The sequence below is a fragment of the Typopeltis vanoorti genome, chromosome 20 (genome assembly GCF_054136105.1).
Source record: "Typopeltis vanoorti isolate ZY-2024b chromosome 20, IOZ_Tvanoo_1.0, whole genome shotgun sequence".
Taxonomy (NCBI): Eukaryota; Metazoa; Arthropoda; class Arachnida; order Uropygi; family Thelyphonidae; genus Typopeltis; species Typopeltis vanoorti.
In genome coordinates, this window is record NC_143568.1 from 23,145,504 (window position 1) to 23,158,532 (window position 13,029).

Below are 13,029 nucleotides of genomic sequence, written 5' to 3' on the forward strand. Positions count from 1 at the left end.
CTCACGTATTGGAGCTCTGAAGAGGCAAGTGGCTTGAAAAAGTTCAATGTTTGATAAATAAAAAAATACAAAAAAAAAAAAAAAAAAGAAAGAAAGAAAGATATTAATACAAATAGAAAAAAATTCCTTATCCTCCCACAATACTAATGTACTATAGTTTTTCAAGCTTTTGTGGAATGGAAGTCATGTTAAATAAAACAAAAAAAATTAATAAATAAATAAATAAAAATAGAATGAACAATTATATGAAGATCGTGTACCCCATTATTCTCCACTAAGTACACTGTAGTACTTTATTAAGTTTTTAATGCACCACTCTTATTAGAAGGTTCTTAAATTGTTCTCTAACAGTTCTTTTTAGATAAATCTCAAATAGTTCTTATTAAGATTGTCCACAATCAGAAATCAAGATAGTCATAAATAGATTAGATCGGTAATTAGATACCCCCTTATCCACAATGAGTCCTTGGATGCCTAGGAAGTGTCATGTAATAATAAGAGATAGCAATGATTGACTTTATAAAATTGTGACATCCAAGAATGGCAACGTCTTTATACAATGATACTTAAGTCAACTATCTACCATTCAATTTCTAAATAAACACAAGAAAAACAAAATTTATTTCTCCCATTTTTAGGAACTGAAAATAAATACCTAAGTATGTATATGTGTAGTGAAGTTGTCTGCAAGGATAGAAAAATAAGAACTTCATGGTGGACACAAGAAGTTAAAGAAGCAGTCCTGGAAAAGAAGAAAGCATACCAAAATTTCCTAACAAAAAAGTCAGCAGATTTCCCAAAAGAATACAGAGAAAAATGTAAGATGGCTAAGCTATGTGTAAAAGTGCTAAATAAATGTCATGGGAAGACTTTGGTAAGAATATAGAAAGAAAATATCAGGAAAGTGGAAAAATGATCTGGAGGCTATTGAAAAGGCTTAGAAATAGAGGAAGAGTACTGTAAAAGGAATCAAAGATGATAAAGGCGACACAAATATTGAAGATAAGAATATCCTATATGTCTGGAATAATTACTTTGAAAGACTGCTAAACAAACCAAGCAGTGACAGAACTGTACTAGAAAATTTTCAAGCGGCATGCAAAGAGAAGTACAAATCAATACTTGAGTTAGAAAAGACTGTCAAAAACTTGAAATATGGAAAGGCAGCTGGAGCAGATAATATTCAACCAGAAATGCTTAAGTATTGAGGTATAAAAGTTTTGCAGTGGCTACAATGCATAATTCAGACGGCTGGTCAGAAGGTCAAATTCCTGATGATTGGAGTGGAGCTCTCATAGTACCCATCTATAAAAAAGAGAATAAAGCCAAATGTGAGAATTACAAGGAATTTCTCTGCTAAGTGCTCTCTAGGTAAGATTTATATCAGCATACTTGAAAAGAGGTTGAGTAAAGATTGTGGAAGAGAAACTTAGAGAAGAACAAGCTGGGTTCAGGCCAAATAGATGTAGGTGAAAATCCTTGTCTTGCCCCTGATTTTACAATAAACCATCTTCCTGTATTTCAATTTTAACTACTGATCAGGATCAGATTTTCACTTTAAGACAAATAGTTGAAAAGTCATGGTAACATGACAAGGATCTGTTTTGTACATCTGGAAAGGCATGTGACAAGGTGACCAGAGAAAAACTTCTTTTCAAAATACTTTAATTATATGGGGTAAATGGAACATTATACATAGTCTATATTTAAGTAGTCAGTCAGTAGTTAGAATTGAAGGAAATATAGGAAGATGGTTTAATGTAAAATCAGGGATAAGACAAGGATGCACACTATCTCCACTTTATTCATCATCTATATAGATCACATTATGAAAGTGGCATTAAACCTGATATTAGAATTGGAGATTTCAAACTTAGCTCTTTGCTTTATGCAGATAATGTTGTACTCATCTAGTGCTAATCTTCAGGATTCTCTAACTAAATTGAATGTTGTTATTCAATTTGGCTTGAGAATCAGCAATAAAAAGACCAAAACTATGAAAATAGGTAGGAGCATAGAAAACTTCAGCTGCATTCTGAATGGAGATCCTATAGAATGAATAAAATATTTCACCTATTTAGACATAGCAACATTGAATACATTAGTGAAGATGGCAGGTTAAATCTGGAAATAGACAACAGAATAAGCAAAGCTGGTATGGTGGGTAGCCAACTGAATAAATTTATATGGAATAAGAGAGCAATCAGCCAAAACATCAAACTTGCAGTATACAAGACAGTTTTCAAACCAGTTTTAAGTGACTGAACTGAAAGTTGGGTTAGAAATAAAGCACTTGATCAAAGACTAGAGATCACAGATAGGAGGGTTCTAAGAAAAATTAGGGGAGTGAACTGAAGGCATCAATGGCAGAACCACATTAAAGATGAAGATATTAGAAAGGAACTTAACATTATTAGCATTCAAGAATGTGTAAGCAGAGCTAATCTAAGGTGTGCAGCAACTTAAATAGAATGAGTGAGGAAAGATTAGCAAAATAGGTGTTTGATGCCAAGAGGGCAGGTAAGAGAACCACAGGAAATCAAGGTCTAGGTGGATTGATTTAGTCAGAAGTGCCTTAGAAGCAAGAAATGTTAGATATGACTATTGAAGTTCTCACAAGTAATAGACTGATTTGGAAAAAATATTGAATAGGAGATTAATAATAATGTAAACTTAATAATGTAGTGCTGTCATAGCAACCTGAACACCCCTTGGGGGTACATATCAGAAAATTGATGATGATAATGATAAACACTTTATTATTGATTTTAGGATTTAATTTAACTTTACCTAATTTTCTGAAGCAAGAAAAGCTTACCTTAACACTAATTGTTGAAACTTGAGTTTGAAGGTCACCTATTATATTTCCTTCTTTTACCTAAAAAACAAAGACAGCATGCACAATAATGAAGAAAAACAAAAGATAGATGGATAGAGAGAGCAAGAGAAAGGGAGAGAGAAAGCAAAAGAAAAAACATGCATAAATGCAAACATTTAAATAAAAAAAAATCAATAAATAAAGGTTTCGCTCAGTTTTTTTTTTTTAAACAAATTTGATAATAACTTCAATAAATTAGCAAAAACCTAGCTACAGCTGAAGTTCAGTATTATCCTGTCCAAGTGTCATATACTCTTAGACAAATTACTGATGATCACAGAAATGGAATACGGTAAATTTTAAAATACATTTAAAAAAAAAAACAGCATGCACCTTAAAAAATATAAACTTAAAGTAATGAAGTGTATGACATAATACCATAAAAAACAGGTTGCACAAAGAGAAAATCTCTTCAAAGTGTTGATCTTATGAAGAAATGCAAGTAAAAAGTCTTTAAATATCTCTGTAAATTAACTGTTTGTATCTTAAGGGATCTCAACAAAAATATTAGAGATACATTTTATCCCTTAACATAAAATGTTAAAAAGTATGCAAAATTAAATAAAAATCTTTTAAATTTTTAAATTTACTTGGTATTTCAATGCCTATATCAATATCATCCTTTGAAAGCACTATACAGATGATTCTCACTATAATGAACTTGAAAACAAAAGAATAGTTTAAGTTTTCTTCACAACAGCACTGTTGTTATGGAATGCTGATTGGAACTTTTCAGTACCTTGTTATAGTAAGGAAAAGTTCACTATACAATTTGGTGATATCCTTTTAAATAATTAACAAAGATTAACAAATTACACACAGTAAGAATTTGACAGAAAAAACAAGATGGATGGTTTTATTACCCCTTGTCTAGCTTTTCTTCTTCTTGCATAATTAATCAAATGATGATATAACAGCTGTACAATTGTATCATTTTTATGATACAATTGTATGAGAGAGAGAGAGAGTGGCTAATTCGTTCTCATTTGAGAAACTATAATAGAGATTTGAGGCTTAGATGAGATTAAAAGTAGAGTCTTTCTAACAAAAGGGCACTGTCATTACAGACTGAGCTATAGAGTAATTGGGATTATCATCATTCGAATGATCCCAATTTCATCACCATGTCTCAAGCTTTGCGTAATAATGGCAATGATGAGAGTAGGCATTAACATATAACAGACATTATTATTTTTGGATTATTATTATTATTAAATATTGCAGAGAAAAAAAAGTAAGGTGACCAGTGGAAAGACAGATTACCACAGTATCTCAGAATGGTAAAGAAATACTGATTCTTTCTCATAATAAATGACCAGTATGCATCGATGTTGGTTGTTGAGGAACATGTTTACAGTTAGAGTTGAAGACCACACAGCCAAAGTATAAATATACTTCCAATATACCTGAGTCAGACTTTTGGATTTAACAGATAGAAATGAACTTTTTGTTCAAAGAATTCCACAGAGTAGGTGAAGGCAAGGAAACAGTGGTGAGTCTATACATGAATCATTGAGAATTTTATTCTGACTTTGCTGTCAGGATAGTTGGAATGCAAAATGTGGAGAAATACTATTAACAACATTGGGAGGAAATTTTGTTCTAAGCTGATGAGGAGACAAAAAGACATTTCTTTAGGAGAGATGTTGACACCTAAACTGACTGAATGTGACATTTTGTGAATGATAATAAGAATGAATTTACTATATAAGAGGAGATTAAATATACATAGCACCTAATCTTCAGTGGCTGAAGTTGATCAAATACATGGATAGTTTTCTATATAATGTAATTACTCTACTGAGTAATTACATGATGCAGTGCTGTGAGGATATCATGTTGAAGGCTTAATGGATTGTATACAGCACTATGTAGTTAATCCCTTGATTGGAGCACAATTAATGGATACACTATAATGGAGTTGTAACCTGTGAGACTTCCTGACTTAAAGTAAAAATGTTTAACCTTTATAAAATGAATGCTATTATTATGCTTATATAGCCTTTATTCTGTTTATATATCCTCCACAGCATTTTCTTCTTCTACAGCTCATGCTTCATTATATTACTCATCTATCTAACTCCTACACCAATTAACCCTCCTTACCCTAGGTACACAATTTAATACTGCTTCCTCTAGAACAGTGATGAGCAACCCATGGGCAGTGGGCTGAATGCAACCCTCCAACTACTAACCTGCGGCCCGCTAAAACGTTGCACTTCATTTAGCTGAAGTGTAAACATTTTAGTAAAAGGCACGTGTTATCAATATGAAGCACACATTAAGAGGTCACTTGAAAAATATTTGCTCACGACAATAATTCCCATGATTGTGCCATTTGACTTTGTATTTTCATTCGCACATGAGAAGTCATACCTTAACAATACATGAAAGTAAGTAGTTGCATTATTCTTGAATAAACTTATTGATACAAGTTCTTTCAAAACCTAAACAAATTGTAAATTTATAATTGTAATATAATTTTATCTTTAAAAAATTGCATCTTTATAATTTTTTTCTTTTCCTTTACAAACAGAACTCAGTGTTTAATTAATGAGTTCAAATCTAGAAAACACAAAGTTGAGAACTAAAATCATCAATTAATGAAAGATGGACATACGACTATTTCTTCACTTGCATAAAGGAGGGAATTGGATTTTATGAGGTTATTAAGAGACAACTATCTATGGCAACATGTATTGGAAAATACCAGGGGGCAGAGAGTGCTAGACCTAGTAATTGCAACTGAGAATGTGGCTGTAACAAACATGACCATGTTGCCACCAATTGGTGAGAGTGACCATAAGTTCATGACTTGGGAGGTGGCTAAAGGAGTCGAATTTACAATTAAGACAGGGTTCATGTGGAATTACCGGGCTGGTAAGTATGACAAGCTTAGGTGTATGCTTGGCTCAATGCCATGGCATGTAAAACTGCAAGGGCTGGATGTTGATAGTGCATGGGAGGTGGTTAAGAACTGCTTGCAGGAGGCAATGGTTGACTGTATACCAAGAGTCCGAATAAAAAATCAAGTAGGGGTTAAATGGATGAATAACCCTATTAAGCTTGAGCTGCAAAAAAAGAAACAATTGTGGAGGGAATTTAAGGAGAAGGGCGACTATCAGGCGCAGGAACAGTATAAAGCTCAGTCCAGGATGGTAACAAGGGTGGTAAGAAAAGCAAAAGCAGATTACGAAAGAAAATTGGCAACGCAGGCTAAAGAGAATCCCAAACAGTTTTTTCAATATGTTGCAAGTAAAAGGAAAAATGCTCATGGTAGAATGATCTTAAAAAATGCTGAGGGTAGGGAGGTAACTGAATCAGTCGATATTGTGGAATTACTGAGCGAGCACTTTGCAAGAGTATATCATCCAGGTGGTGACTTTGCAGGAATGGAAGAACCAACAGCTTATACTGGAATTGTGATGAATGAAGTAGAGGTAACTAGTCTATTACAGAACCTCAATGTCAATACATCTCTGGGATTGGATGGTATACCAGCTCGTGTTGTACGTGAAGCGGCCAAAGAATTGTCAGTGCCCTTGACCATTTTGTTTAATTTGAGCCTCAGGACTGGGTCAGTCCCAAGGGGGTGGAAAGAGGGGAAAATAGTTCTGCTGCACAAAGGTGGTTCCAAGGCTGCTGTTGAAAATTACCGGCCAATCAGCATAGCAGGAATTATTATCAAGGTCTTAGAGAAAATAGTCAAGAGGAAAATACAAGATTGGATAGAATAAAATGGGATACTGTATCGGGGACAGCATGGTTTTGTGAAGGGTAGGTCATGCCTCAGTAACTTGCTCACGTATTATAACACAGTGATGGCTGAACTGGATAAGGGTAATGGGTTTACAGTGATTCTACTGGACCTTGCTAAGGCCTTTGACAGGATACCATATGGAATTCTAATCAGTAAATTGCAGCATATGGGAATGGACATAGGGTTAGTGAGATGGATAGGTGGGTGGTTGAGGGAGAGATATCAGAGAGTGGTTTACTCAGGAGTAGAGTCCACAAGACGGCCTGTGACTAGTGGTGTGCCACAAGGATCTGTTCTTGGACCACTGCTGTTTAATTTGTTCATAAATGATATAGGAAAGGATCTGAGAGGAACAGTTCATTTGTTTGGGGATGATGCGAAGTTGGGTAGGGCAATAGTGAATGCAGATGACGTCAAAATTTTGCAGGATGATTTGGATAAATTGGAGGTCTGGGCTAAGGAGAATGGATGTCAATTTAATGTGGCAAAATGTAAGGTTATGCATTTTGGGGTGAAGAGATTGGCGGCAGTTTACTGCATTGGTGGAACCGTGCTCCAGGAAATTGATGAGGCACGAGATTTAGGAGTGTTGGTGGATAAGGAATTGAAATTTAGGGGACACATTGCAAAAGTGGCCAAATCAGCTCATCAAATCACTTGGTTGCGGAAGAATACGTTGACAAGCAGAGACAAGCAGGTTATTGTTCCTCTGTATCGAGCCTTGATAAGACCCCATCTCGACTACTGTGCTCAGATTTAGTCACCTAGGTTTCTTCTTGATGGGGAGGAGGTGGAGAGGATCCAGAGGTGAGTGACCAAGATGATAGCAGGTCTGTGGAATGAACCGTATGAGAACAGGTTGAGGATTTGTGGGTTGCAAAAATTGGTTGATAGGCGGAGGAGGGGAGATATGATTGAGACATTCAAATTACTGAAGGGTTTCTATAAAATTAATTCAGAAGATATTTTTGAGAACAGGGCTGGTTGTGGGAGGACTAGGGGACATCCATGGAAACTGGGCAAAAGTGTGGTTAGTAAAGGTGTTAGAGCTGGGTTCTTTACTTTTAGAGTAGTGAATGAGTGGAATGCGCTCCCTGAGTCTGTGGTGGATGCTGTAACAGTGAATGAGTTTAAGGCGAGGTATGATAGATACTGTATGAATGTCAAATAGTTGTGATGAATATGATTTGGGGCCTCCCTCGATGAGTCTAATGACTCCCTGGAGTTGCCCGTAATAATAGTAATAATAAAAGACAATGCTGTTTGCTTGATATGGTGTGAAAAGATGTTCTCAAGGAATATAACATCAAGAGGCATTATAAGGCTAAACATTCTTCAAAATTTGACAAGTTGCAAGGACAGTTGTGCAAAAACAAAGTGAATCAACTGCAAAAATATCTTAAACAATGGCAAAATGTATTTACAGCTGCTTCATTAACCGCAGATACTGCAGTTTGTGCAAGATAGAGGCTTAAGTGCTGTGACGACATCATGTTGGAGGCTTAATGGATTGCATACAGCACTCAGAAAAGATTAAAACAGAATTTAATACTTCCTATATTTAGTCTCAGTCACTCAGACATCTTCAGGGATTACAAAAAAACTAATGTAACATAAACAGAAAAATACCACAATACTAAGCCCAACAACGTGGGTGCCTCTAAAGTCCTATCTAGGTAGAGCGCCCTCTAAGGGCAGTTGTAGGTGGCCTAGAATGTAAGGTGGGATCTCTGATGATGTGGTTCCCAAATCTTAGGAAGCTTAATGCAACCGCATTTATTAAGATTTGGTTGATTTCTAAAAGCTGCTGCTGATTCTAAAAATAGTCTTTCTCTTTTGAATTTGCTGTGGTGGAGCATGGTGGTTTTTTTTCCATGAAATCCTGTGGGTTGTATCCAAGTCATGGTCAGCCAGGCCTGACTGACTATAGTCGTGGTTGCAAATGTATGACTTGTGTTCCTCCAGGTGAATAGTTGCTGATCTACCTATCTGTCCAAAGTACGCCAGCTTACAGGAACAGGGTACTTTATAAACTCCAGGCACTGAGAGAGGAGGGAGCTGATCTTTTGTAGAATGGATAAGGATAGCAAGTTTGCAGTGGGGCTTAAATGCTGTGTGTAGGTTGTACTTTTTTAAAATCTTCGCTATTTTTTTCCGATGTGCCACGGATGTAGGGTATGGTGATGGCATTTCTAAACTTGAGAATCTAATAAAATTATAAATTTTATTAGATCTCGAGGACTGAATCATTGTGAATTTAAGGAATTTTTGAGACATGGAAAGCGAATATGGCGATATCGTTTTTAACATGGAGGTTCTACGGTTAAGTTGCAGCACAATGCTTAAGCATGTGTACGATTTGAAGAGTGAAATTCAGTTATTCTTGGAGATGAAAGACAATTTGTTTCCAGAATTTAACGACAAGGACTGGATGTGCGACTCTGCATTTTGCATTGACATTACTCAACATTTGAATGAATTACATGTAAATCTTCAAGAGCAGAACAAGCCTATTAACGAAATGTTCAATAAAATAAAAGCCTTTGAAAATAAACTAAAAATTTGGAATCGACAACTGGAATATAATAATATGGTCATTTTCCAATTTTGAGAAAAGAAAAAATATGCAGAGGAAATACAGAGACCACAAGAAGAATTCAGTTCACGGTTCAAAAACTTTCACGAAAATGAAACTAATTTTGATATTTTCTCGTTGCCCTTTAATATAAATGTTGAAAGGTTTCCCGAAAAATTTCAAATGGAAATAATTGATTTGCAAAGCAACACTGAACTAGGAAATAAGTTTCAAAATGTTAGTCTTATTGACTTTTATATGAGTTACTTTCCAACTGATAAATTTCCATTGCTAACTACCCATTCCAGGCATAAAACTAGTTTATTTGGTAATACTTATCTGTGTGAACAACTCTTTTCGAAAATGAAAACTGTAAAAAATGATCATCAAAATCGCCATTATGATGAACGACTAAAAATTGTATTAGAGTCACAATTTCAAACATACCTCCCAATATTGAAAAGCTTGTTGATGAGAAACAGAGTTAAATATCTCATTAATTAAATTTCAGCAGCTATTTAATTTCTTTTGATTAAAAAAATTATGTACATATACTCGTGTAAATATTGAAAGTATTACTAATAAAAAGTAAATCAAATTAAAAAAAAAACTTCATTGTAAATCTATGTTAAAAATAACAAATTCCATCCTGTAAATTAATTTTTTTTTTGATTAATACATTAAAGTATTTAATACTGTGTTCAGTGTATCCTGTATGGAATATTCAGTTTTCAATTGTGGCCTACTGAAGAACAAAGTTACTCATTACTACTCTATAAGATTCTTAGCTGTCTCCCATGCACTACTAACTCCTTACTCTAGAGTGTTTTATGCCATGGTAGAGATTTAAGCTTTTGCCTAAGCATGTCATAATCACCTGCGTTGTAGGTCTACAAATACCCCTTCTTGATAGGATATTCCTCATGTTTTACAATCTCCCAAGTCTGCATGGTCACTTTCACTAATTGGAGTGAATGTTGGATTATGGATAGCTCTTCTGATCCTATGACCAGGTCCAATACTTTCCCACCCCTAGTCCCCTCCATCACATGCTGCCTTAAGTAATTATCCCTCAAAAATAATTACAAGAATCACATTATGACATTGCTTGTTAAACAGGATCCATAACAATTTGTTTCACAAGTATATTTTAATTTATAATGGCTGATTCTAGGAAGTGGAGGGAGGGGAAACTGCAGATAACATTATAAAATTATTATAGATGTTATAATATATGCAAATATTTATATTCTGTTTTCTATAAAGAAAAACCATATGCAGAAGCCATAGGCATTCTGCAAAGTGATTTCTAACTATTATTATGAATAAAAAAAAAACAAACTTAAATTTAGAAACAAAGTCAAGTCTATAAAACATGGCCATCCATATGTAATTAATTAATAAAAAAAAAAACTGTCTCATGAAAGTAATTATCTAGAATAAAGTTCAAGAACAAAAATTGCACTGTCATCTAAATGCAGTTACACAAAATTAAGAACAAAGAGATCCTGATAACCTTTCTAGGCCAGCACAACATTTATGTGCAGCGAATGATTATCCACTGATGTTTTTATTCTCCATTAATTAAAAAAAAAAATCATGTATTACAGTATGGAAGTTTCTTAATGATATATGTTTCTCTTCCATTAAATAATAAACTATAATTATATGATAAAAGGCCTAAATATATAAATATATATTGTGTATAAACATTTAGTCCATTTAGTATAATTTTTTAAAATTACCCTGTATGCTGTAAGGAAATATATTTCATGGTTTCGTTAGCACTTGCTCTAAGACACATTTATAAATGTAAGTTAATCTGATTAAAAATTCTCCTGAATGTGAGGGCATTATCATGCCTCATTATACAGTGATATCTCGCTAATCCGAACTAATAAAAATCGCGCTTGTTCGGATTAGGGAATTTTTCCCCAAGAGACAACAATAACTAGCGTTTACGACAAAAAATAATCAGATTCTAATGGTACATCAATTTAATTCTGTAAATAAATAAATTAACTGATAGAAAAAAGCTATTCTACTGTAATATAAAACAAAAAAATAATAAGTACACAAGTTTATTTTAATAAAAAATTTAGTTTGTATGTATCTGTATTGTTGAGGATTCTGATTTAATAAAATTGCATACTTCAGTACGTAACTTAATTTGCATAAAAAATATCACTTTCATGTACACAACACAAAAAAAAGTTTCATAAAATAACACAACATTTTTTTTTATTTCTTTGTAAAAAGGTCACTGATTTTCTTTTGCTTCTTGGAAGCTAAACTTTTTTCGAATGCTTCTTCTCAGAGCTGCATTAGCAATAAAATTTTGTGGAATTGCATATCATTCTACTTAGCCCATTCTATACACATTAAAACTGTCAGCTGCCTCTTCATGTTTTACTTTTATTTCTTCGAGTCCATCATCGTCTTCTAATTCATTCTGTAATGTCATATTTATAATTTCAGCATCTGATTTGATTTCGAATTCACTTTCGGTTCTACCTGTAATCCATTCCGTAACATCTGTTTGTGAAATTTCAACATCTGGATCTATATTTTTAACCAAATTATGCACGTTTTGAATTTCCTCTTTTTGTGTATATTTGTGACTCATGCCGACAATACAGCATGCACTGTACAGTATAAAAAAGCAAACGTGAATACACAATAAATCAAAATAGGCCACCTCCAGTAACCGTAGAATAATAATTAAAATAATAATTATTAAATAAAAATAATAGTACACAAAATAATAATATGTAATAAATAAATTTTTTTTTCTTTCAAACCACACTTCGGATTACTGGAGCGTTTGGACTAAAGAGGTTCAGATTAGCGAGATACCACTGTAATTGATTCTGACACTTCTTATCCATGTTAGTTCAACTCTCTATCATATGGTGTCACATCCATACTTTGGTGAATGTGCAAGCATTACACATTTGCATTGACTAGTAGGAAGGTTAAGCTTGTTATCAATAACAGTGAGATATTTTATTTTTCTTAAGAAAATGAATATACTGCAAATATATCTGTCAACATCATCAAGGTCAATATGCACACTCACTAAAAATTATAAAAATATACTAGAAACAGTTCTTTTTCTTTTTTTCCCCATAAACACTAAACTTCAGAGTTGAGAAAAACTTGACATAATATATCTAACATATATGCAGTTTTTTTTTTTTTTTTTTTTTTTTTTTTTTTTTTTTTTTTTTGTGCAGCAGCTCATAAGTGTTGCAAGTTTTTCCACTTAGTTATACTATAAATTAAAGAAGCCAAGAAATTATATTTTTGGTTCCATCCTTTATCCAAGTGTAAACAAAGAAAGTTTGCACACTACAGTAAATAACATTCATGGTAAAAGAAATTTCAAATAGGAAGAAGACAACTTCACTTATTCACAACTAAGTTTCAGAATGTAACTGAACACTGAAGATTAACAACAAATTAAACTCACCTTTTCATTAACTGTTTCTGTTATTTCTACCACTTTCTGTGATGCAAGACTTCCTAACTTGACAGCCTGAAATATGTTAAAGGTGAAAATTAAAAACTTATGTTTCATTTATTTAACAGTTTTAATTCACAACACAAGAATAATAAGAAAATAATTAAAATTTATTTATTTGCAGATATATATATCTATCTAGTATTATACCCAGCATCTTCAGAGCACAAAGAGCAGTTAGTAAGTACAAAAACAGCAACAATTAATTAACAGTGGGGCCAATTTAAAAATTGTAATGGACAACACAAGGAACTAAAAGTCCTAATTGGCACCACTATTGTTGGATAAGGAGA

The 13,029-nt window shown here is 33.4% G+C and overlaps 1 protein-coding gene across 3 annotated transcripts in view; it reads right to left on the minus strand.

Annotated features, from left to right (window-relative positions):
* ArfGAP1 (ADP-ribosylation factor GTPase-activating protein 1) overlaps nt 1-13,029 on the minus strand; it is a 320,099-nt gene that overhangs the window by 138,235 nt on the left and 168,835 nt on the right. For all 3 annotated transcript variants that reach the window (XM_090409895.1, XM_090409893.1, XM_090409894.1), the window contains 2 exons: nt 12,686-12,751; nt 2,819-2,878 (listed from right to left, as the gene is read on the minus strand). In XM_090409895.1, coding sequence (XP_090266021.1) covers nt 2,819-2,878; nt 12,686-12,751 — 126 coding nt within the window. The remainder of the gene's footprint in view (nt 1-2,818; nt 2,879-12,685; nt 12,752-13,029) is intronic.